This window comes from Culex pipiens, chromosome 1 (assembly GCF_016801865.2).
Source record: "Culex pipiens pallens isolate TS chromosome 1, TS_CPP_V2, whole genome shotgun sequence".
NCBI classification, from domain to species: Eukaryota; Metazoa; Arthropoda; class Insecta; order Diptera; family Culicidae; genus Culex; species Culex pipiens.
The window spans coordinates 56,109,601-56,135,266 of record NC_068937.1 but is presented as its reverse complement, the minus strand read 5'-3'; the positions used below and the strand labels follow the sequence as shown (position 1 = coordinate 56,135,266).

Sequence of the window (25,666 nt, the reverse complement as noted above, 5' to 3'; positions counted from 1 at the left end):
TTAAGTTTTGATGTTTTATAACGGATAATTTCGGATCGTAATAAGCAAACATATTTGATACATTCAAAATATATGTATTTTATTCCGGTTTATTGTAACTTTACAATAGTAGCTATAGTGACGTAGAAAATGTATTGTATAGAATATATGTTTCTTCCAATTGTTTATGACTTTGATTATTCCTCCACATATTTACCAAACTCCTCAAATTATTTTGTTTTTTTTTTTGTTGCACTGCACTGCGTCGTCTCTTATTGTTGTAGTAATACAAAGTTCTTTCCCCACACTGCATGCTGACTGCAGTCGAAACACCTTCAATAACCTTGCTCTTCTTTACTGTTTGTAATTTTCTTGTATATTATTTTGTATAGTGTACGGTCGTAGCTCTAAGCTAGCATTAAGAAAACATGAACTTAGTGTGAGACGCACCTTTTCCGCTGAATGAACTCCAATCAATTGCAGCAAAATGTTTTGGCTTTTTTGTAACTTTTTCATACATTCCAAGTTTCTTCACTCAACTTTTTTTTTTGACAAATTTAATTTTGCTTCCAATAGTTTAGAAAATATGTATATTTTGCGTTTTTTACCTTTTCCACATGCATATTTTTTTCCCTTAATGGAGCACAAACGGGTAAGCTATTTAGGAAGAACTACAATTTATGCGCTGTAACCATGCCTGGTTCAGCGTATTCATAAAGTTAACATAAAATTAAATGGAACTAAAGTGTTGCTGCATGTTTTTTTTTCGTAGGAATGCGATACGTTGCGTTCAAACTCTTGCACACTCTGAACTACTCATCACCTGGAATATCGTTTCTGGCTAGCCTTTCTGTTGCTCAAAATAACTCACAATATTTAATAGTTATTGAAAAATCAACACGATAAAAATTGTTAATATTACGTTGCTTGTTTTAAGTGTGTGTACGTTTGTTTTGTTTTGCTAAATGTATGTTTTTTCCTGTATTTGAAAATGCTCCAAAGTTACTCTCGTTGGAAAACACCTGCCCCTTCTTCTTTGCTGCACAAACTTGTTCCAAAAGTTTAACTATTTCGTCGGTCAACACACACCACCTTTTGAAAGACTTTCGATATCATTCCAATATTGTTTTGTATTAAATTGCGCTAACGTAAAATTGGATTTGTTTTTTTTTTTTTTGCAATATCTAACTCAACTTTGCCACTGTGTCGGTATTCGGTTTAGAAAGCTGTAACGATAGGTTGTTTGTAACGTAACATAATTTGTTAGAAATAAAAAAAAGGATCTACTCTCTATGGTCACATGCAAATATCACTCCGCGTATTCCACTGCCTCAAAAAAATACTAGCAGTTTCGCTCAAATCACATTCACTTAATGGCACACCTGTCTCATTCGCTTGCTCATTCCAACCTTTTTTATTCTCTGTTGCTTGACTAATTTATTGTTTAATCTGAACAACTCTTCTACTAAGTAATCATGTTTTAGCAGTATGTTGTGATGTATTTTATGGTTCTTCTGAAGTTTGTAAGGGAGGGGAGGATGCTTCTTAAGCTTTTTCATTCACTATTACACCATTCAATCGGTCTGATCTCGGATCTCTATCACATTTAACACTTTTCCACTGTTTGTTTGTTTGTTTTGCAAGGTTCGTTCTTCTTCTTTTGTTTTGCAAATTATTTCTATTTTTAATAGTAGTTGTGATACATTAGAAAAAATATAAGTTTATAGTACAGTTTAGTATTTGGATTGCAATATAATCTAATCCTATGACTTGCGATGTAGTTTGCTGCTTTTTTGTTAAAAGTATTGTTGTATAGCGTGAGACGGTGTGTTTCTTGATCGCGGGAAAAAGGGAAGAAATGAATAATTTGAAGTTTAGTAAGTGTCGCTTATCACTCTATAATCTTTTTTTAATATTAACGATAGCAGTAAAATGGTGGGAATATGTCTCTTGTTATATATGCCACGCACACATGTGTAATTTAAATGGCATTCAACCTGGCACCCTGAATCTTTCACACTCGTGCGGCCGCTCGCACTAACTATCTAGTCGTTCTGATGCAGAATTGGAACCATGGGTGTGGAGGTATTTAACAATGAATATTATGTTGGCCGTTAGTTTTTGGAGGTAGATTCACCCACAGTTGCATAATTCGAAAGAGAAACTAAAACTCCTAAACAAGCGTTTATCCTTAAAAAAAAATATCAGAATTTTTATTTTTTGACAAATAGGAAAACTAATGGTAGATTTCGAACCGATTTAGAATTTTGTTTCAAATATTATAAAATGTGAAATTTGTTGTAAACACTGTGACTATCGATGTCACTCTGACATCTGAAGTCAAAACTGGATTTGGCGCTACAATTTTTCAAAGCTCCCTTATTTTTTCCAAAAATTTTAATCTCTCTTGGTTCAGTTTACTCACGAAGCAAACGAAAGGATTGCTGAGGAAGTACACTGAAAGAAAGGAACATAGCAATATCACATGTTTTGCACATGAATCTACCCCATACGACTTAGCATGTGAATGTCATGTGTAAATCCCTTGAAAAAAATCCATCGCATGAACCGGCAAATCTAAATACAAAACACGTGAATTTAACGTGAATGCTCACATGGCTTTTGAATGGTGTGCACATGAATTTCAAATGATGTTTTAGTATAAATGCACTGGCTTTCCAGTGATTTTCATGTGAGCTGAATATTGCATATAATTTTCGATTTGTTTTAAAATAAGTTTTACTACGATTATAAGGTTTATTCAACATGTTTTGTTTATTAATACATGATATAAATAATAATTACAAATTATTCGAATCAAAACAACCAGATCATCGATCTTTGTTTGCACTTCACTTAATACTTTCCCTAAAAAATGAAATTAACAGTACAGGATCGGCGTCGACGGCACAGTTCACTGGTAGCAGATTCCGGTACCGCTTGTGATGGTATCGCTGCACCAGCAAGAACTGTTACTTGAAGCCGTGAAACGGCTTGACGGCGGTTCTCGGAGGCCTCCACCGACTCGACCTTGATGAACTGGATCGCGTGCCCTTGAGCACGGTGACGAGAAGCCATGTCGCCCAGCACCGCGTCACGAAACTGCCGACGGCTGTTGTGTGTTTCGGAACGCGAATCGTACCGCAGCCAGATTTCGAAGTTAACGGACCAATTGGCCAATACAGCGTCAGGAGCCAACTTTTAGCCGAAGTTTTAATTCCTGAAATTTTATTGCCGAATGTTAGCATTTATGTAATTTTACAATTTTCACTGTTTACATACTTACCAACAAGTTCTAATACGATTTAATTTAAGTTTTATACACAAAAAATATCAATTCTTTTGTAAAAGAATTAATTCAATAAAAGAATACGCAAATTGGACCGTCTTCGTCCGTCGCCATCTTACGAATAAGAAATTTTTTATCCAACACCTTCAAGAACCAATACATTTCAATCTCACGTGATTTTCGCTATGAAATCAAGGGAAAAGTCGAATGGGGCAAATCCAAGTGAAATTCTATTGAATCCAAAGTGAACACCAAGCGATAAAAGAATGAAAAAAAGTTCGCTTGCGATCAGCTGATTTCAAATGATTATCACATAAATGTCACATGAAAAACACATCTAAGTCAAGGGAAAAGCATGGCAAATTATCGTGTTGATTTTTGGAGCAACCCACGTGAAAAAGCATATGAATTTGCTATGTGGGATTTTTTCAGTGTAGGTAGAATTCTGGAGTTTTTTTTAAAAAGGTCCAATAAACCAAATTTCCAGTGTTTGCTTTTTGGGTGTTTTTTAAACCACCTTTAGTCTGGGGTAATAAAAACACCCAAAAAGCCAAAACTGAAAATTTGGTTTACTGGACCTTTTTTTTTAAAAAAAAAACCCAGAATTGATGGAAAGGGATTTTGATTTCCAGTTAGGGGAAATGCATGCATGTATCCCATTCTGTCCTATTTTCTTTATATCTTCATGCAAAATGTACGCGTTTCACCTGGTGCTTTTTTTGGCGGCATCTTCTTTTGGCATGCTGCGATTATACTTGAAGTGTCAAACTTATTTTTTAAGTTTAAATGCTGTCCTTGTTAAACTGAAGCAATTGTCGTACTTGTTGCTGTAGTAAATAGTTAACAGACACTTTAAAGAAGATTTTGCTGGAAACTGACTTTAATTCAGTGGTCAATTGAGCTCAGGAGACCGAGGCAGAACAGGCAAGAAATTGACGTTTTGGTTAGTGCAACTTAGCCGCCCGGTGAGCGTCGTTAAAATTGAATCAAGGCACACAAAAATCGAAGCGATTTATTTTATTTTTGCCTATTACTGCTTTAATTTCCTCGTATTCGCTCAGGAAATGTCTTAAAGCAGTGTGCTCACTGAAGATGTTACATTTGGTGATACATTCGTTGTCGGAAAATCTTTTTTTGAGCTGTGAACGTCAATGTGCTGATATGGCAACATTAGAGGTGCGATGGAATTAGTTGCTGTTTCCCTAATTATCTAAAATCCGGATGTACGAGAAAACACATTTTTGTACAGAGCGGATTCGTTAAGTCGAATGAAACTCAGAAAGTTGCTGTGTCCTATCCCTCGTCTAGACCAGACCAAAATCCATGATAAAGCTGTCAGACCAAATCTGTCAGACCAAGACTGTCAGACAAAAGAGCAAAAAGTAAACAATCTTGGTCTTCGACGTAATTTAAAAAATAATTTTATTTTTCCAATTCAATGTCTGGTTTTGGACTGCAAAATTGAATGTACGCCAGAAAATGATTAAACAGTCCTGGCGCCTGTACACCGAAAATTAAAGAAGCAGTTAAATGCCTTATTCTTCCACTTTAATTTTTGATCGCGTTTTCGGTTTACACCTGAGCAATCTTGAAATTATTTATGCGGATTTGTGATTCCTCTCGTTAAATCATTCCCATGATGAAACTGCTTTCGAACTAGCGATTCAGAGTTCGTTAGTTGGAACGACTGAATGCTGTCAAAAGTAAATATTTGTATCAAAACTTCAAACAATGGAGCACTTCCATTCGAGCAGTTTTAGACTTAGTTTTGACAGATTTCGAACCATAAAAATATTCAAACAAAATAAAGATTGTGAAATCAGATATTTCAACAATTTGTAATGAAATATTTCTTTCGTAAAATTTTGGAACCAAATTTTGGCCGACATCTGTCAAAAGACTAAAGTAAATTTGACATCTGAGCGATATTGTCAACAAAAATGTGCGTTTAACAATGAGGCTTGGTTTTTTGCATTTAAAGTTACGCCCTTTTGAAATGTTTCCTTAGATTTCCAAGTGTTGCAACTATCGTAAATCTATCTCCAATATTAACGCCATTTTATTATACCGTAGCTTATACACAAAACCATATCCATATTATTGTTTAGTCAATGAAATACCATCATTTCACAAGCATTTCCCAATATTTCATGAATATTATCGCCATGTCAACGCTTCTCCTCGCACCCATCTCCCCGCCGCCTGCAGCCAAAGTTCATCCCGCGGACCCACTGAAACACACGCACACTAACCCCCGTCACCAGATCCACGTGGCGTCCAGTGTTGCCAGCATCACCAATAATGTCGTCACCACCGCCGTCACCAGAACCGTCCCCAACAATAGCTTCCCGGTCATTCCCATTGCCATCTTTCTCTGCGTCGCCGTCGCCATCGCCGCCTCCGCCGTCTTTTTCGCTGATGGTTTCACATTCTCGGTGCCTCCCGGAACGTTCCGTCGCCGGTTCCGGCCGCTCTCGCGCGCCAACAGCGACGGCACTTCCGGTGGGATCTTTCCGCGCCCGGGCTTGGCACCGTCCACCGCGACGTTTTGACGACGAGGCCGACGACGCTGGTGGGCACCTGCTGCTGGTTCCGGTGCCACTTCCGCCGCCCCCGCCGCCGCTGGCTCTATATTATAAAGATCCGCTTGAGTCGCCATGAAAGTGCAGTAGATTCTCACCACTGAAGGAAGCCGTTGGCGAGCCGGATGTGGACGGCTGCAGGTCCAGCGAGGCGCGGCTGGCCGAACTGAAGCTGCTGCTGCTCATGTCCTCCTGGTCCAGGTGCACCAGCGACTGGATGCCCACGTGGGTCAGGGAGAGGGGGTTCCCACCACCGGAACCACCGCCGCCTCCGGAACCGCTAGTTGAAGAAGAAACGACGCCGCCACAAGCTGGGCCATCTGTAAAAGATAAACAGAAGGAAACGAATGGGTTGATTTTCTTCGAACTTTAAAATCAAGTTTGCTGGAAGAAATCCTGTTGGCGTTACCGGAAAAAATCATTTTTAAATCGTCGACATGGTTTACGTAGAGGTGGGCAAAAAAAGAGCGAGCCGCTCAAAGAGCCGATTCACTGAAAAGAGCGAAAGAACCGTGGCTCACAAAAAAAGAACCGCGGTTCTTTTTTTAACTTCGGTCTTTTGAAAGAACCGGCCCAACATGGCATGATTTTTGTTATAAATATAATTTATTGAATTTCCAAAAAATGTAGTATTAAATTTGTTTTTGAGTATTGAAAATACAATTCCAAATATTTCCATGCCTGTAAAAAAACCAAAAAAAAAAGATTTTTTTAAACAACATGAAAATATTTTTCACTTTACAACTGATTATAAATTAAAGTATTACTGGAATACAAATCTGAGCATTTCAAATTGCATAATATTATCAAAAATCTTCTGAATAGTTTAGAGATTTTAGGGGAAAAAAATCCTTCTGTCCAAATCAACTTCAGCATTTATAGACTTTATCGATTAAATTAGAATGTAGAAAAGAGTTCACAGAATGTTTTCTCCAAATAAAATATCAGCATTAGTTCAATTTTTGCAGAAATAAACGCAATTTTAAAATTAATAGCAATTTTTCCAATCCTAGATTTAAGTTTGGATACCATTCAATTACTCAAATGTTTAGGTTCGAGTAGAAATCTTGACATAGAGACCGCCAAGACCTATGGTTTTCAAGGACATCTTCTCGTTTTTAGTTTTAATTTTTTTTATTCAAATAATTTGTAAAAGTCCAGTGTGAAATAACTTTTAAAATCACACGATTCTTAAAAAAAAAACACATTTTCATCAAAATTTTGAAAAAGAGCGAAAGAGCCGTTCAAAAGAGCGGCTCTTTTTAATGAGCGAACGAAAATGAGCGGCTCCTAAAAAAGAGCGGTTTTGCCCACCTCTAGTTTACAGTTAGGTTTCGACAACACATGCTGCCGATAACGCCATTAAGATTTCACCGCGCGTTGTCACTGTCAGGTCCAAAATAAAAAGGCCGCAAGTTTTGGATTTTCGTATTTTTCACTTTTTATTCTTGTTTTTTTTTGTCTTTTGTCTAGTGTTGTTTTTTTTTGCATTTCCATTTTTTCATCATCTCTGCTTTGTAACTTATACTTTAATATAAATTAATTTAATCTTATTCGTACTACTTTTTTTAGTTGTTTTCTGCTTCTCATCGATAAATATACAAATAATCACATTTCTTTTTTTATTTTGCTTTGTTATTTTTTTTTTTTGCTTTTTTTGCTGCTGTTGTATTTGTGTGGTTTATGAATTCTGCGCTTTTTATTCCCCCATTTCTTTTCCCTCTTTCGCTACTATATTTCAACAAGTAAGTGCTAATGTAAGTGTTTTCTTTTACTTTAATCCTTCGCGTTTCACATTGACATATCGCGTTTCCGTTGTCCGTTAGCTTGTGTTGCGTCCGTTATGTGGTGTCTCAAATTAGTGGTAGCAATAACCACGGTTAGGTACGGTCAGCTGTGTGATGCAGGTTTTCTTTTCATGTTGCCGGTAGTGTTTGTCGTTTAGTCGTTTAGTTGGTTCGAGAGCAAAAAGCAGAACAAAGGCAAATTACACATGAGAGATCCTACGATGAGAACGAGGGCGCTTTGTTGACCAATTTTAATCGCTTAATTTAATTGGTTGGTAGTTTTTTTTTTGTTAAAATAAGACTATGACTGCAAACGCAGCAAGCAAAACTTTTCTCTCCGACAGAATCGCATTTTCGTACGTTTTGCACATTCTCTTTTATGTGCTCTCACAGAGCACCTGCCAAAGAGAGTGTGTGGTACGGAAATGCCAGAGCGTCGTTTACTCTCTCGGCAGTTTTGCAGAAAAAAACGTATGAAAAATAACCTTGCTTTCTGCATCACAATTTGGTCTTCCTACAATAAATAACCGCTTCATGTGTAATGCACATGTTAATTTTTATTTTGTTTATACTATCAACAACAATGATGAACGCATTCGTGAGTCATGAGTGTTTGTGTGTGGTTTGGTGTGAAGGTGTGTGTTTATACGCTTCATGAATGGAGCTGCTCTCACTATGAAAACGAATTTGTTTTAATTAGCCGAAACAACATTTCTTCATTTCTTTTATTCAGCAAATGTTTTGTTTGTTTTTCAGTCGTTTTTGAGCTCTTAGTCGCTACGTTTCAAGTATTTCTCTTTAACGGTGTTGGTTGTTTTTTGTTAGATCTGATAACTACGAAATTCACTCTAAATTACCGACGAAAACATATCTGACTTGCATGCAACTTTCAAGCGAAATAATTTCGAGTGAGATGTTTTCTCATCTTTTTTTGCCTTGCTTTTTGTATAAATAATACGCTTTATTTCGTCCAGGTTTCAACAATGCCCTTACTAGTCTACACGATTTGAACGATTTGATACACAAAAAATAAAACATGACTAAAAATCTGTCAACAAAAATAGTTCGTTTGTTATGGTTAAAATATATGTGTTTTGTTTCATAAATAAAGCTGGCAACTGCACACGACCGTACAGTTTGATATCAATTTGTCGTTATCTAGAGACAGTTCCGAGAGCGCCGTTAGGCGTTACCCAGTGCAACTAACAAAACGGCGAATAAACTCGGAGTTCATTCTCGGTTCGAGTAGCGGAAATCAGTGTTTACATTTCGAAAGGGATGCAAACAAACAGTTTGTCTTGCTCACTCTAGTGGTTGTTAACGTTAAGTTTACTAAAGATGCATTGAGTGAACGCGTAAGGCGCTTGCCAAATTTGAACCGATAAATATTTGGCGGAAGTAAAATAATAAATCTACGCCAATGATTTGCTCCTAGATAGACACGGGAAGGTTAGAACTATACCGAAGTAGAAAAATGAAACAGCCCGTTACAGACAAGAGGAAACAGCCTGGGGGTAACGGGCGTAACGCCGAAAGAGTGCGTTGTGCTCTAAAAATAATACAATAAATATAACACTAGCGTGTAGCAGAGCCGCAGTACCAGCAGATACGATAGCACGAGCAGCAGAACCAGCAATGATGTTGCCAAGATCAGCGCGACCACCGCGCCACTGGTGGCCGCCAGCAGCATCATCCGCTGCGCCGCCAATTATTTCCGCTTCTTCTTGGACTTTTTCTTGCCATTGCCGTTGTTTCCTCCGCCGCCGTTACCGTTGCCGGCCGTTGTCTGCTTGGCCGTTGCCGTCTGCTTTCCGCAGTCCTCGCTTTGGTTCGCTTCCGTCGTTGGCAGTGCTGATGGTGCTGTTGTTGTTGATGATGTCGTCTTTGCAGAACTTCCGACCGCTGCCACAATGCCGGAAGTGGTCATGGAACCGCTGAGACTGTCCGCAAGTCCGCCTCCGACCAGCGGTCCGATGACCGTGGTCGACAGGGACGAAGACGACGTCTTGTTGCTGGAGATCAGTGGTTGCAGCTCTTCGTCCTCGTCGTCTCCTTGGGACAGTTTACCCAACGAAGACGACGACGGTTTCGCTTCCTCCTCTTGGTCGTCGTTGTTTGAGTTGGAAGTTTCCTCGTCCGAAGCCGACGACGCCGGAAGCTGTGAGTTAAACATGGCACTCTCGTCCACCTCCAGCTCCAGGCTCTTGTAGTCCGAGTCCTGCCCCTCAACCGAAAGCTGTGGCTTCAAGTCGGCTTGCCGAGTAATAGACGTGGACAGACTCTTGCTTCCGGAACAGCTCGATTCCCCAAAGTCCGTTGCTTCGCGCAAGCTCGAGCACATCGCAAACACAATGTTTCTATCATCCAAAATTGACTTACTCTTCGATGGCTGGACTTCCACTTCCTTAGCTTCCTCTTGAAGCGGACTCTCGAAATTAATCAGGGTCTTCTCCTCGCTCGGTTGCTTAACCGCCTTCTTGCCCCCCTTCTTAACGTCCTCGCTAAATCCCAAATCTTCAAAATCTTTGCACACAAACGGCTCCAATGCCGGCAGCTCGTACCGCGTCGACAGCTCGTAAAACTCTTCCTGCTTCGCGACCTCCTTACTATCTTCAAACTCTACCGTGCCCACTTCCTCTTCGTCACACTTGACCTCCCGATCCCGATCGACAGCACACTGCGAATCGCGACCGAGCTCAACCTCGCCGCCACCAAACTCCACCGGTTCCGGTTCTTCCGACGCTGCCTCCGCTTTGCCGGAAGCTAGCATCGACTCCTGGACGCAAATGTCCTCTCGGGTCAGTTTCAAATTTTCCGGCTCATTCGTTTCACCAAACAGTTCCAAATCGTCAATTTTGAGTGCTTCCAGCGGTGGAAACTCGTCGCAGATTGATTTTAGAATTTCGTCCTCCACCATCGGTGCGGGTGGTGGTGGCGACGGAAGACGCACCGGTTCCGGTTCCGGAGCTGGTTGTGGCGCAGGTTGTTGCTTTTCTTTACGCTTTCGATTGTCTTGCTTGTTGGCTTCTTTCCTATTGTTGCTGTTGCCCGCGTTGTTGCCTGCTGTTTGCTTGTTTGTCGGCTTCGTTTCCACTGGTGGTGACTTTGCCTTCTGTGAGTCTTCCTTCTTCTTTCCGTTTTTCTTGTTGTTGTTCCGAGGGGCGGGTTTCTCAACCGGTGGTAGCTCTAGCTCCTCCATCGGTTCAAGTATTTCGATGACCTCGATCGGTTCCGGTGCAGGTTTCTTCATGGCTTCACTTCTAGCGGATGCTGGAGGCGTTCTCTCCTTTTTCTTGTAGCTATTTGACTGCCTCGGTTCCTCTGCCTTGCGCTCGATCACCTCAATATTGACAAAGTCTCCTGCCATGTTGCGGTCCGTTGTTTCCGGGATCGACTCGATGATTTCCGGTTCATCTTTCTTGCTCTTTTTGTTGATCGAGGACAGTTCTTCGAACTTGGCAATGTTCTCCTCGTCCTTCTTCTTGGGTTTACTGAAGTATACCATGTCCTTCTCCTCAATGACCGGCACTATCAGTTCTCGGCTGATCAGCGTGGCAGGCCCATCGCTAGCGATCACCGCCGTGGTCAAGCGGTCCAGTGAGGATCCACGACGTTCCCGCTCGGCTTCGCCGGGTGTTCCGTGAACGGTAACCACCGGACGGAACAGTGCCTCGTCACAGTTTTCGTGCATGTAAACGTCACAATCCCGGACCGCAGCCCCTCCCATCGAATCCTGACCCTCACGGCCGCCGCCAACGTTACTAACGGTCGTTACCGTCCCGAGCGGGTTCACGACCTTCGCGATCGTTACGGACCCCGAGGCTCGGCTACTGGCCGCCGAAGCCGGCCGCGAGCAGTTTGCCGGCAACGAGGACGAGTGCTGCTCGCTGTGCAAGTGATGGTGGTGGGGGTGAAAATGACCGCCGCCATGCTTGACCGGAAGTCCCGCATGTTGCGGCCCGGACGCGGACGCCGCCGAAACGTACGTCAACGGTTGGGGCGGGAGCTTATGATCGCAGATCGAGTTCAACGAGTGGGTCGACGAGTAGATCGAGGTGGAGGAGCAAGAGGACACCGAGGACAGACCGGCCGGAATGGGCGTGGCGCTCGCGTAGCCTTAAATAGGAGAGAAAAAAGAGAAAGAAAAAAAGGGGAGAAAAAGTGGTCAGTCAAAGCCGCTGGCAAGTGTTGTTCTGAGAGAGCTACGGAATCTTTTTTAAACTGCTCTGTTGGCAGGTTTTTCTTGAGTACCGAACCATGCAAAATTGTTCCAACACCACGCGCCCTCAGGGTAATTTTGGGGGTAGGTTCGAGGTGTAGGACAGTTAACGAATAAAGTGCGAACAAAACAATGGAGACAAAAGAAACAGGGAGAAAATGGTTACTTTTTAACCAAATTTATTGTCGAAAGCAGCGCATTGAGCATGTTGGGCGTGGTGTTGGAACGGTATGTGGTTATAGTAATCGATGTTAAACGTAAATTATTAGGTTTTGTATTAATGAAAGCTTGCAAGAAAACGACTGCCCGAGAGGTAAACTAAAGTAACAAAACTACTGAACAAAATCAAGTGTAGTAAAACGCACACAGTCTAATACAAAGAGATCGATTTTTTTTGTTTTTGTTTCGCTTGGTCACGTTATAACAGAATTTGGAAAAGATAAGTTAAAGCAACCGAAGTTAGCTAAACGAAAAACCACCTGCCTTTGGCTTCTTTTCTCCCTTTTTCTTCTTGCTCTTGCTTCTTCTTGTTTGTTTGATTTTTGCCGAAATTATTCGCGATGATTTGTGGTGCAAGGGCTAAGTTACCGTACTTAGGTTGGATTCGCACGTTCACATAAAGCAACAAGTTGTGTACAGCAACCCCCATACCAAACAAGTGATGCGATCGAACAGTTTCATTGTCAAGTGCCGCTAATGCTGGTTAGTGCCATCTTAAAACTACTAAGGTGCTGTGATTGGTTCTTTGTGTGTTGTGTGATTGTAATAGAGCAATTTCAGCCCAAAACAGGAATTTTTCAGGTACTTTTTTCTCGACCCTCTCCGATTTCAATGAAACTTTGTAGACATGTTATCCTACGCTTATATAAGCCATTTTTGTGTATATGGAGCCAGTTCCACACGATAATGACATTTGAGAAGGGCGTAAGTGTTTTAAATATTTTTGTAATTCGGAATTTAAATATTTCTGTATCTCGAAGCCGTTGCATCGTATTAAAAAGTGGTCAAAGACAAACTTGTAGGAAATTTGACGGGCTTTTCGATAAAAATACACTGAAAGAAAAAAACACCCAACTTTTATGAGATTTTTTTATTTTTAAGTTTAAAAGTCAAATTTGAGGGGGAGCCCACGATTTTTTTTCGTTCAAAATTTTTGTGAAGATAGCCTAAGATGTTACAAAAAGACTCACGAAAAATGCAGGATGGAGCAACTCACCTAAAAAAATACAAAAATCATTTACTGAAACTGTTTTTTTGAAAAGTGCTCTAAACGTCAAAATTTTCAAAAACCGAATACGGGAATCGATTCTCCAGACAATTTTACATAAAAGTCTCCATATTGACCATTGTCCTAAGTCCAATCCTTGTAAAGTTACAGCGGTTTTAAAAATAAAAATGTTGAAAAAATAGGTTTTTTGATGGTTGTTGGCAATTTCTATATGACAGACTTAATTTTTCAGTCTCGTAAATATTTTTACCGGAAAGCTCGTCAAATTTCCCATAAGTTTGTCTTTGACAACATTTAAATTGGATGTATGAGCTTGCAGATATAAGCTAATTACATTGCTCATAATTGAAAACATTATATTTTTTTCAGTGTAGTATAGTAACCTGGATAGTAAATTAGCTTATATCTGTAAGCCCATACATCCAATTGAAATGTGGTCAAAGACAAACTTATGGGAAATTGGACGAGCTTTCCGGTAAAAATATTTACGAGACTGAAAAATCAAGTCTGTCATATAGAAATCGCCAAAAACCATCAAAAAACCTATTTTTTCTACATTTTTATTTTTAAAACCGCTGTAACTTCACAAGGATTGGACTTAGGACAATGGTCAATATGGAGACTTTTATGTAAAATTGTCTGGAGAATCGATTCCCGTATTCGGTTTTTGAAAATTTTGACGTTTAGAGCACTTTTCAAAAAAACAGTTTCAGTAAATGATTTTTGTATTTTTTTAGGTGAGTTGCTCCATCCTGCATTTTTCGTGAGTCTTTTTGTAACATCTTAGGCTATCTTCACAAAAATTTTGAACGAAAAAAAATCGTGGGCTCCCCCTCAAATTTGACTTTTAAACTTAAAAATAAAAAAATCTCATAAAAGTTGGGTGTTTTTTTCTTTCAGTGTATTTTTATCGAAAAGCCCGTCAAATTTCCTACAAGTTTGTCTTTGACCACTTTTTGATACGATGCAACGGCTTCGAGATACAGAAATATTTAAATTCCGAATTACAAAAATATTTAAAACACTTACGCCCTTCTCAAATGTCATTATCGAGTGGAACTGGCTCCATATACACAAAAATAGCTTATATAAGCGAAGGATAACATGTCTACAAAGTTTCATTGAAATCGGAGAGGGTCGGGTACAACCGATTCCCTATTTGGCATGGAATTGCTCAATAATAGAAAGAAATTTTTGTTAAGCAGATGACCAATCAATGTATGAAGTATTTTTTGTTTCGTTTATACCTCATTGATGATTTCTGCTTACTTTTATTCATTATTGAGCAGTTGACAGTTGGCAAGTTAATTTTGAACCAAAGTAGGGTTGTCAACCTAACAATTTGTGTTGAAATTTTTAAACAATGCTCGATTCATACGTTTAGAAAATTAAATTAGAAAAAGATCTTCTCAAAGTTTTCTGCTTCTTTTATTACAATCTTTTTGAGATTGTTATTACTTAGACTTTACTAACTTCTACAGCAACATGGACATCAAACAGCTAAACATTTGAAAATTGTATACTTGAGTGTAACTTAAGCTTTATAAAAATGATTTTACCGCCTAGTGTGAAAGCCTTTTCAAACTACTGCCTTGTGCTCAACAAAAGATGGCTCTAACGAGTGGGCGATCGTCAGAAAGATTTCAACCTTCTGTACAATCTATGATGGAAGTTGGATGAGAACGTACGACAGTATTTACCAGAACCCAGTGCTACGTCAGAGCAGCTAACGAGAGTATACTAATGGAGCATTTCCATTCGAGCAGTTTTTGCTTTTTTCTACAATGTATTTCTTATGGAGCGAACTGTCAAAAACTGCTCGACTGCGGGTACTCCATTGATCAGGAAAGATTGGGGGAGTAAGAGTGTGAGCAAGCAGATGATGAAATAAAAAGCACAACATCAATACCAAACAGCAGCATTTGTTATTATTAAACGCGACTTAATAAATATATAGTACACATCAAAACGTAAACGCAAAATTAAACACATCTTATGTATGGCATCAATTCAGTTCTATGGCTTAAAGCTTATCACTTTTGTTTGTGTTGCTTGATTATGTTCATGTACACAGTTTCGATACATCTTCAGTTCAGCTGATTGCTTAGGGACACTACTTTCGGATCTACTTATCCAACCCTGCACCAATCAATGTTGTTCTAGTCTACAGCAAGAGTAGAATATGATGTGTGTGAAGGTATTTGCAATAGGAAATTGAGGGAGAGTACACACAAGCAGGAGTTATTCAGTGCTAGTTACTTCTAGAAAATAACAAAGAAATTATCAGTCAGCTAGGAAGAGAAAAGAATGAGGGTGGTGTGCGTAGTGGAATTGCGGTTCAGGACACAGTGTGACGATAACGTAAAGAGGAATGGATGATACGAGGAAACTATGACTACTATAGGCTAAGACTCTCACCTGTTGTGTCTCGTCCCGAGATCATTGGCGATTCACGCATGGCATCGGCTAGATCCTCCCGCAGCTGGGACTCGACCGGTCCGAGCGAAGAAAACTCCGTGTCCAGGTTTTCGTGGTGCCGGAACTCGGTCATGTTCATCATCCGGGGACTTTGCTCGTAGCTACCTGCTTTCGATACATCCATTGTAACAGCAGCACATCCGGGGGAAAGCGGAAGCGAAAATGGTAGAAAGGAAATACGTTAGACATGACGCTGTCGGGCCGAGTGAGTGCAGAGTTTGAATTACTACATGATCCAGATTCAATGAGTACGGGTACCAATGGCCTCATACCTCCAGAAACGGGCATATTCATTGGATTGGACCGTGCCGGGCGGTTCACCGTGCCGCTGCCGGCGCCGATTTCCACCGATTCAGTGTCGATCGAGGTCAGCGGGGATCTGGAAAAGAAAGAACGAAACGAAATCTATTAATTTGCGCACCCACCACCATCATAACTTCCTCTAACGTGCCAGCTCGAAACTTAAGCAAAACTGCGTCACCTGAAATAAGCGGGTGTTGTGAAAATTTGTCAGAATGCATCCCGTTTGGAATCAGCGTGTAGCAGTGACGTTTGCGGGATGTGACAAACAAATAATCGAGAAATTAAAAGCGCAACATGAAGTTAAACTTTCTGTCAAGTTGCTGTGATGTTTTCCATGACAGCTGCGAAAATCTAGCAAAACAATGCAAAACGGCCGTAGTGGGTTTGTAAACAAAGAGTGTATCCCTTTCTTGTCAAATGTAAACATTCTCTAGCGTGAGCAAGATACACTCTATGTTTACAAACCCACTACGGCCCTTTGGCATTGTTTTGCTAGAAATGTCACTCCATGTTACCGGCTCACATCTCTCTTTTTAATTTCTCGATAATATTATGATACGGTAAACTGTCCTCAGGATTCGGGTTCCTTTCCTTTTTTAAGCCGATTTCAACGGTTAAGAACTGAGTAAAGTAAGTATGTGTGTGTGACAGTTCGTCGGGGACGATTAGGTTTTCTATGAAAAATCCGAAGAGTAGCGGAACAGCAGCTTTTGTGTCAATATAGGAATAGTGTGTTAGTTTATACGAGAGATCAATGTAGTTAAGCAGTTAACGTAGTAACGGAGAGCTTGTTATTTTTACAAATACACTTTTAACCTGTGAACCCTTACCCGAACCGGTCGTACTTTCTTTGAATTCCAACTAGTTATGGGCCCAGAACGAGTTCGGAAAAAGAACCGTTAATCAAGAACTAGAAAAATGGAGATGAAGCAATTGGAATCGGTCAAGCTGAACAATTCGAAGCGCTCCTGATCAGAGAAGGGCTGTGGAAGTTTGTGAAGAATGACATCCCACCGGTTGAAGGAGGTGCAGGAGATGCTGCCGTTGCAGTTCCGCTAGAATGGGCAGAGTTCGACGAACGGGCTCGGGCCACGATCCTGCTGCTGTTGGAAGAAAACCAGTACGGGATAATCAATGCGACTAGAACGGCAAAAGGAACTTGGGAAGCTGTGACCAAACACCACCAAAAGGCTACGCTTTCAACAAGAGTGTCCTTGCTGGAACAATTGTCAGAGACCCGATACCGAGCCGGCGATGACATCGAGGAGTACATCGCCAAAATGGAGAATATCTACACCAGATTGTGCAGTGCAGGAACTACTTTCTTTGAATTCCAACTTAGTGAAGGTAGAACGGGTGCACGGAGAAATAATAGTTACCAAAATCGCGAACAAGCGTTCATGAAACTCAGAATCACAAACACAATGTTCAAATTTCATGGTAATTTTTTTTACGCGATTGCTAGAAGTTTGATTAGCTGGCAGGCTGAGACAAGTCAATTTCCACAACTTACCCGCTCGGCGTATTGTATGTCTTGAACATAAACTGCGGCCCCATCCACAGTCTGCGGTGCGGTCCGGCATGCGTTATGATCTCCACCTGCGACAGCCAGCGGTCGTCGTGATCTATGCTGCTGGTGCTGCCGCGATGATCTGCTCCGCCGACGATGCCCCGATGGTGGTCGAAACTTCCATAGTCGCTGCCCACATCCCCGCCCAGCTCCTCCAGGAAGCGATCCTTGATCAGCCAGTTGTCCTGCGGTAGTGGGGGTTGAATGTCCCCGGCCGAGGCCGTCTCCTGCCGTTGCAGGGTCCACTGTGCCTTGGCTTCCACCTCCAGCTCGATCGGCGTATCGTCACAGACCTTTTCTTTGGGTATGTCTAAGTGAGGAAAAATCTTGGCTGAAAGGGAGGAATCTGTTTTACGGTTTGCTCTACTTACTGGTCACATGCTTCGGGTCCAGATCGTACTGGATCAGGGCTCCGTGAGCCGCGATGATAAACAGCGAATCGATCGGTTTGCGTTGAATCCTGTGAGCCGGAGTGTCCCGAGTCGTTCCGGGCGGGTCCAGCAGCCAGGAGCGGGCTTTAGCAAAGGTAGCGCAAACACGCAACGGTTTGACGAGGTCATCCGATGAGGACGAAGAGTGCCGTTGGCGACCGCTGCTGGCGGCGCTTTTGGTGCTCGTAGTGCTCGCCGATTGGGAGCTGAGGCTCGTCGGTTGGCGGAGTTGTGCTAGCGGCTGGACAACCGTCGGATGTGGGAACGGAGGAATACGGGGGTTGGCGTAGGCGGATGTTGGTGTGACGGTCGAAGGGTGCTCCAAGTGTGAAACCGGACTGCTGGATCTGCCCTCAATGGAGAGTCCGGCGGAGCGGTGAAATCTGGATAGTCTATTTACAACGTGGGGTGATCCGTGGGTACGTACGCCGGCCGGACCGCCGTATGGGGTCACCGGGAATACGTGCGTTGTCCCTCGCAGTGTTGAGATCGCAACCCATCGCGAGTCCAGCGAAAACGCAATGTCCTGTACCTTGGCGGTTGTGTCTCCACGGTGGAGAATGTACAGGTGATGAACCGCGGCTAGCGATGGCCCACTTGGATGAGGATGGATCCGGAAGACGTGGAAGTCGTGTCCACGCTTGTCCGAGGTCAGCAGCAGCATACCGGACGCATCGAACTGCATCGCAACGATCGCTTCCGAGTGAGCGACAAAGTGCGCAACCATCGGATCATTGCCCGTGCTGGCAATTGGAGTTCCCGTGGTCGGACTGACATCCTTAATCGGATACTTAATGTCAAGTATCGTAACAATTCCTGGCTGATTGCCTTCGCTGGTTATTGGCATCCCCGAGCCGGAAACCAATCCGGTGATCGAACTTGGACCCGAGTGGCTTCCTGTTAAGCCCGCGGCCATCTGCTCTCCCAGTTCCCTCAATCCTTTGCCCAAACTCTTGGCCGCATTCAATACCGTAGCCGTGTAGCTTGTGACCCCATCCCCGTCGCATCCTCCGCTCGATCGCTTCGATGCCATCAGTTTCTTCTCGGCGTACGCAATCCAGCGTGGTCCCAAGGCGATCGGGTTTGGATTCAGTCCCGGACTCGGATGGCACGTGGTAACCGTTAACCGATCCTCCAGAGTTCGCGCATCGAAGATGGCGATCCGCTCCTGGAACGTAACCACCACCGACGATCTGTTCGCGAGGATGTCCACGATCGGGTTCTTGAACTTAATGCTCTTGACGTTCTCGCCGTCCTTCAGTGATATGAAATTGATCGAGCAGTACTGCCCCGCCTGGTTGCCACCCACGCCACCCGACAAACCACCACCACTTCCGATCCCAACGCCCGAGGATGCCGAATCACACAGCGCGATCAGCGGTCTCTTCAGCAGGAACTGATCGTTCGGCTCGGTCGCCGATTCACCGTCCCCGGAAGTAGGCGTCGGCAGAACACGCATGCACTTGACACTGCCGTGGCGCCACGACAGCACCTCGATCGCCTCTCCGTTGGCTGGGATGATCCATACCTGGAACAGAAGATTCGTTGATTCCGGCGGGATACCTGACCACGGTCGAGGGGTTACATTACCTGAATCCCTGTGGCGTATCCAAGGATCAGCAGGAGCGGCGGCGCGATCCCGCCCTCCAGCTCCCAGTCCTCGCCAAGGCAGGGATCGCTGATGTCGGCGGTGTTCTCGAACCGGGCCCACAGGATGTGATCTTTGCCATCGCCCTGGGGCGTCTGCGTCTGCAGCGTCACATCGTTGATGAAGCCGGCCACACTGTCGATGATCGACCGATCACTAACGGCCTGCGGCGGCACGATCGCTGGCATGCAGCGGGCAGCTGCGGACGATCCTGCCGCTGCTGCTCGTCGCTGAGAATCGGCGGACATTTTCAGTTGCGAATTCCTGCCAGGCAGAAGAAGAGAATAGTAAGAAGGTTAGTCAAGTAGTGGTGAACAGCTGATGATAATTACTGACGATGGTCGTCGTACGACGACGGCAACGACTACGTGGAGAATTTGCACAAACACATGGCTGGGGATGATGATTGGCTACGCACGGCGGGAAGTGGTGGTGCCGTTTCGCAGAACAAGTGTATACTCAGAGTGCATACACCAAGTGGAACGAAGGAAGTAGAAACAAGCGCTTTCGATACACCCTCAAGCGAATGCCAAAAATGCAACGGCTATTGGAAGGTGATTAGCAGAGTTACTCCATGAAGGTCGAAACGTGTGAAATTTTGGAAGCGATACTTCCATCCAGTTATCGCTGGTCACATCAATTGAACACGTCATGGGACAATTAAAATCCATTCACTTTGTTCCCGTCCCATTGGAACTTGCCTGTGTACACGAAAGAAATTAACATTTCATTATTCCTAGATGACCTCAATCACCTCTCCGTTTCAGTCAGCCGTTTCTCTCACTGCTGCACTGTTCCACCACTCGTTGGATTGATACAGCAGCCCCTGCAAGTACTTGTTGCCTTGTCAATTCCCGTTCGACCCGTGCAGTGTACGAATGTGACTCATGGCGAACTGGTAAAACAATTTCAGCAGACAGGTTCGGAGCAGGGACGTTTGGCACACACATTGGCATTGACTTTGTCGATAAAAGTGTGTCAAACTGGCTCAGTATGACCTGCGTATGACAGACGCCTTACCGTTTGCATTGTTTACCTTGATTGATCAATGCAACCGACACTAAAGGTAAGTATCTGTCAAACACAGGGCGTTAATTACCTGCTATAAAGGCAAATTTGTTAAAACTTGAAAGTGCGTATCCCAGTACTAAACAATCCATAAAACATTTTAGTAAACAACTTCCTTTCCAGCGAGTTGTGTCTTATTTCGAGACATATCGAAATACGCAATGGCCTCAGAGGCGCGATGTGTTTATGTTCATCGGAGTTTGTTTTCGTTGGCCAAGTTATATTTTTTGCTTCTTCTGTGAGCTGATAAATAAAAATATGCTGCGCAGTGGAATACTGCTGTGCGCTCGCTAGTATTAGTGCGATAGTGTGGTTGTTGTGTGGGCTGAGATCATGCCACCACACAGCAGCAAGCGCGAGGTGCGTAAGGTATGTGTATAGAAAACAGTAAACAAGCGTCACGATCAAAACAACGCACCCAAGCCCTCCCCCCTTGTCTATGCGTTTCGTGTTTTTTTCAGACGTTGTTGAATATTGAATTAACGACGTATTTGTGAACTACGACTACGACGTCGAGCGTTTGTCACAGTGACACATTTTTAAGGTAGAAAACAGGAAAATATTTTTGATCTTGATGATTAAGCGTTTTTTTCGACACAAATGACGTATTTCATTCAAGTGAAACTCGTTTAATTTTCTGTGTTTACGTTTTTGTACTCGTTACTTTATTGTTAGTTCAGTGGGACAATAATTGGTCACGTGTTGGTGGACGACAGCCTTTTTGCTGCACTATAAGTCAGACTAAGTCGTCACCACTATTCACGCAATGTCCGTTTGCACGATCAATGTTTTGACCACTTTGTTTGTTTGGCACTGGTATGGTCAATGCAAACGTTCGTCTGTCACGATTGTGGTAATGAACGCAACATGTCACAATTTTCGCTTTTGTGCTGTCTTGGAAGATATTTAATTTTGTAAAAAAATGTTAGGGGTTGTTTTAGGTGTCGTCCATAAACTACGTAGTGTTGCTGTCCTAGCTTATTAGGAGTATTTGCTTCCGAAAGTGTATTTTGTATGGCTTACAAGGCTAACGAAAAAATATTAACACAATCTCTTTTCCATAAATAAATCACACAGGATCATTAAGGCGACAAGTTCAGTAACAACTTTTCAAAAGAGCGAAACCCTCAGATGTAAACAAACTGGGTTTTCGTCAGAATCATGTAAAGCAAACAAAACTGATTCTAAAACACCCTCCAACATTTCAAAATTCCGAAAATACGTAGTTTTACAAGCAAAAAACAAAAGGGCTAATCAACAACATCAATCAAAACAAACCAAATTGAGTTTCCGCCCTTGTGTTTTCACCCAATCACGAGGGGCGTTTTCTGCAAATTCCGACGCATATTTTGAAACACTAAATTATCGTAATATATTTTCACTTGGCAATCCTCAAAATGGATCAAAATTTATGTTTCTGATGTCTTTGACCACAATGCCACAACAAACATACATAACTTTTTTAATTTCAATTATTGTAGTATTAGATCTTGGCTGGTTTCACAATCTAGACATGAAGGTCCATAATTTATCGGTTCTTCGAATATCCGGGGATTCTGGGTCGAGCAGTTGCAGGACAAAAAGTAAGTATAGGGAGATTTAGGAGGAATACCGTACAAAATCATCTCCTCCGTAACCATTGAATCTATGCAAAGATTGCGAAGGCAGGATGGTGTCGCGGGGTGGCCTAGTCGTCAGCTGCCATGTCTCCCACTTCCGGCGGGGACACCCCAGGAACGTCACTTCAATATAGACCACATCCTCAAACCAACTTGCTACTTACTGTGTATCATAGCCGTGAACCATGCTCAACGAATGGGCTGAATCGGAATCCTACTGAAGGTTTTCTAGACCCATTTTTTATCATTGAGGTTGCAAACATCACTGTATTATCACTGACTGTAACGTTTCACAATGATAAAATACCGTAAACTGGGGTCAATCGGGACACATGGGGCGAATTGGGACAGCAGTTTTAGCCATGTTGTAGCAAAATATTTTGATTTTTCTGGTTGGTTTCGGTTAGAACAGACTCAGGCCAACAAAATGTGTACATCCATTTCCAAATTTAATAGCTTTAAGTGCTCTAAAAACTGCTGTCCCTATTCAGACCGTAGTCCCGATTCACCCCAGATTACGGTAGTTGTTTAATCACTTTTTTCCTTAAAAACCCGCAAAATTAAAAAAAAAACACAAAAGGGCGAATCGGCTGTTTACTTCTGCTTTTTGGCGTAACCTGACGGGCGATATCGTTGTTTTGGTTGGGTGGGTGGCGAATACGGTGGGGCGAAAATGTATGCACGCTCTTCAAAAAGGCGTAATTTCTTTTTCTCAATGTTTAATAGCAATTAATTAATTTCAAATTGCTCTCTATGATGAAATTATTGCTATTTTCTATTACGTTTTGACAAAATTTATGGTTTTCATGCTTTTTTGTGGAAATAGGAATTGATCGAAATTGCAAAACTTTGAATGTTGATTTTCCCGAAACGGCAGAATTGTGGGTTTCGAAATGTTGTTACTAAGTTATCAGATCGACATTTGCTAAAACTAAGCCTGACACTGAGTCAATAAAAGATTGAAAAATCAACTGGGTGTTGTTTGGAAGTGACAGCTATTTGTTTTCCACACGGCACGGTGCCATGAACATACTCGTTTTTCATGTAAATTCATTCGGCTCAAAAGCCCTATAGAGCTATCTAAGCCCGATGTCACGCACACTAGCTTACCATTTGTTTTTGCTGGCGGGTACAAATTTTAACCTAGAAATCTTTCGTGTACGTACACGCAATACATGCGCGCGTAGATAACTCTATTGAGCTCAAACGTCAAACTTCTGCGCGATATCACACGTTGAAGTTTTAAGTATTTTAGTGTTCCCAACGGATATTGAATCCGGTTGTAGCGCAACCAAGAGTTTGTATCGCCACTTAAATTTCCAAAATCCGGTTGGATATTTCGACTAAACAAATCAACCGAATCAACGACCTGGCGAGTGTGTGGGGGTGCACGATCGAATGTAATCGAAATTCTTTCATTTTGCAGGCCAAAAGTACCACCACCATCGGTCTGCCAGAACCAAAATCGACAAACAAACTAATAACTCAAGGTTATTTTTAGTAGCAACAAATAGAGGAAAGGCAAAAAACGGTTCTGAAAATCACTACCGTGCGCGCACCTTCAAAAGACGGCAAGGTGTTGGTTGCGGGCTTATACCAACACCACCCTTCCCCTTAGTAGTAGCTTGCTCTCTCTCTGTGTACCGATAAATGCAAGTAGTTCGAGAGTTTCTAAGTTCGATTCTGGTTGATGCGGTAGTAATCGTGATGTCTACTTGCACTTGCGGGTAGGGTAGTTTGTTTGGTTAGTACACAGTGGGTATACAGGTGCAGGCGGTGCAGGGTTCGACAGTCAGCACGGTGCTTAAACAGTTTGCTGATGTTGGCCCGACGAGCTAGATTGTTGTCAAACCCGTCGTTGTGCCTATTGTCGCACCCTGGTGCACCGACGTTGCACTTATTCGGGCTTTCGACCGTAACCGATGCTGCTGTAACACTCACTCACTGTGAGTGTGTCTTCCTTGCACCGCACGGAGTGGTTCTACCCTGACTGTGTGTAGTCGTGGTGCCCCCGTGTCTGCTCACATTGCGCCCTGTGTAATCATCGCAGCTGTGTGGCAGAACTGAACGAATCAATACGTTCTGGAATTAGAGCGGCGTGGTTCTATACCACAGCACAAAAATCGTCGACTTGAAACAGTCGTCCCTTTGTCTGTCCGAAATAAAAACCCTTCATCAGAGAGGATTAACCTTCTAGAAGTTCTCGAAGCGCTGTAGGAAGTGTGTTGTACTATACACCAAGTCGATCGTGCCTCAAGGCTGACGACATCCACTTGCTGCGCTGCAGCTCGACTAGTCTAAGGGCATCGGATCAAAGGGTTCAAGCCTTTGCGGACAAAACAGCTGTTTGTGCTGCGCCGCCGCTGAGTAGATCGAAGAACTTTGATCGCCTTGAACCGATCGTGGGTATAGGGAGAACAAACACACGCGATCTTCACGAGTTCTAAGTCGACGCTCGAATCGCTTCGCTGAACGGTTGCAAACAGCTTGGAACGCTCAAAAGTGCATACAAAATAGTGTCCTCAATGACATACAAAGCAGCATTAATAGCTTCCACGGCAATTGCACACAAGCAATATGTACCTACGAGAGGAGATTCCTCGAGTGGCTTCCAGCAGCAGCAAAGTGATTCGTTTTAGCACAGACAAACGGACGTGAATCTCTTTTTCATTCCACGAACAATTTCAATTCACCACAGCTTATATATATTTGAGCTTATTTGTCTGTGGATTCAGCATTTTAGCAGCAGCAGCACAAATTGCAAATTGAACGTGTTATTATGCAACACGTGTCGACAACGACGGGTCGGCGGGAGGTTGAATCCAAGTCGATGTTGACGTTGGTTTGAAGGATTCTGGGTCTCAAAGTCTCACTCTCAAAATGTCGATAAGCTTGTCGGGTTTATTGAAATTTTGAAACACATGTTAGATACTGTCGTCTTCTCACCGAATTCATCCCAACTATTCGCACATGGCCCTTCACTCCCCGAACCGAGACCGAAAAGTGAATCCCACGAGGTGCAACCTGTGTCCACGTTGCCCCTCTCTCTCAAGGCAACCAAGCGGCAGGACAACAATACCTTTCACATCCCAACCTTCCAACGCTGCTGCCGAGACGTTCCTTCTTTTCTTTACCTCAACCCAAACGGTTGTCCTCGAAGTCTTGTTCTTGTTCCACCTCAACGATTCGCACATTTGCCAAAAAGATGCAGCTACCTGCTGCTGGTTGGTTGCATCGACCTTCTTCTCGTTTCCAAGGTCCAGTCGTTACGTTTTTTTTCCTACCAAATCAACAACAATAAAAAAAAGCCAAAACCAGCTAAACGAAACGAAACTCCAGAAAAAAGGACATCAATTTCGCGCAAGCAACCTCTCGTTTGCCACGCCATTCTGCCACTGGTTGATTTTTTTTTTTGGGGAATTGCTATGTGCGACGCTACATATGTAAGAAGCTTTGGCAGGTTGG

The 25,666-nt window shown here is 42.7% G+C and overlaps 1 protein-coding gene across 5 annotated transcripts in view; it reads right to left on the bottom strand.

Annotated features, from left to right (window-relative positions):
* Window positions 1–7,325: 7,325 nt before the first annotated feature.
* The window catches only part of LOC120417756 (breast carcinoma-amplified sequence 3 homolog), a 36,878-nt gene continuing 18,537 nt past the window's right edge, over window positions 7,326–25,666 (bottom strand). Inside the window, exons 2-7 of one of the 5 annotated variants that reach the window (XM_039579914.2) lie at window positions 19,457–19,778; window positions 17,807–19,394; window positions 17,379–17,745; window positions 15,835–15,941; window positions 15,503–15,670; window positions 7,326–11,753 (exon numbers count right to left, since the gene is read on the bottom strand). In XM_039579914.2, coding sequence (XP_039435848.1) covers window positions 9,346–11,753; window positions 15,503–15,670; window positions 15,835–15,941; window positions 17,379–17,745; window positions 17,807–19,394; window positions 19,457–19,762 — 4,944 coding nt within the window. In that variant the 5' untranslated portion in view covers window positions 19,763–19,778 and the 3' untranslated portion in view covers window positions 7,326–9,345. Of the gene's footprint in view, window positions 11,754–15,502; window positions 15,671–15,789; window positions 15,942–17,378; window positions 17,746–17,806; window positions 19,395–19,456; window positions 19,779–25,666 lie in introns of all 5 variants that reach the window. The other 4 variants (XM_039579911.2, XM_039579913.2, XM_039579915.2 and 1 more) reach the window with 4 other exon arrangements.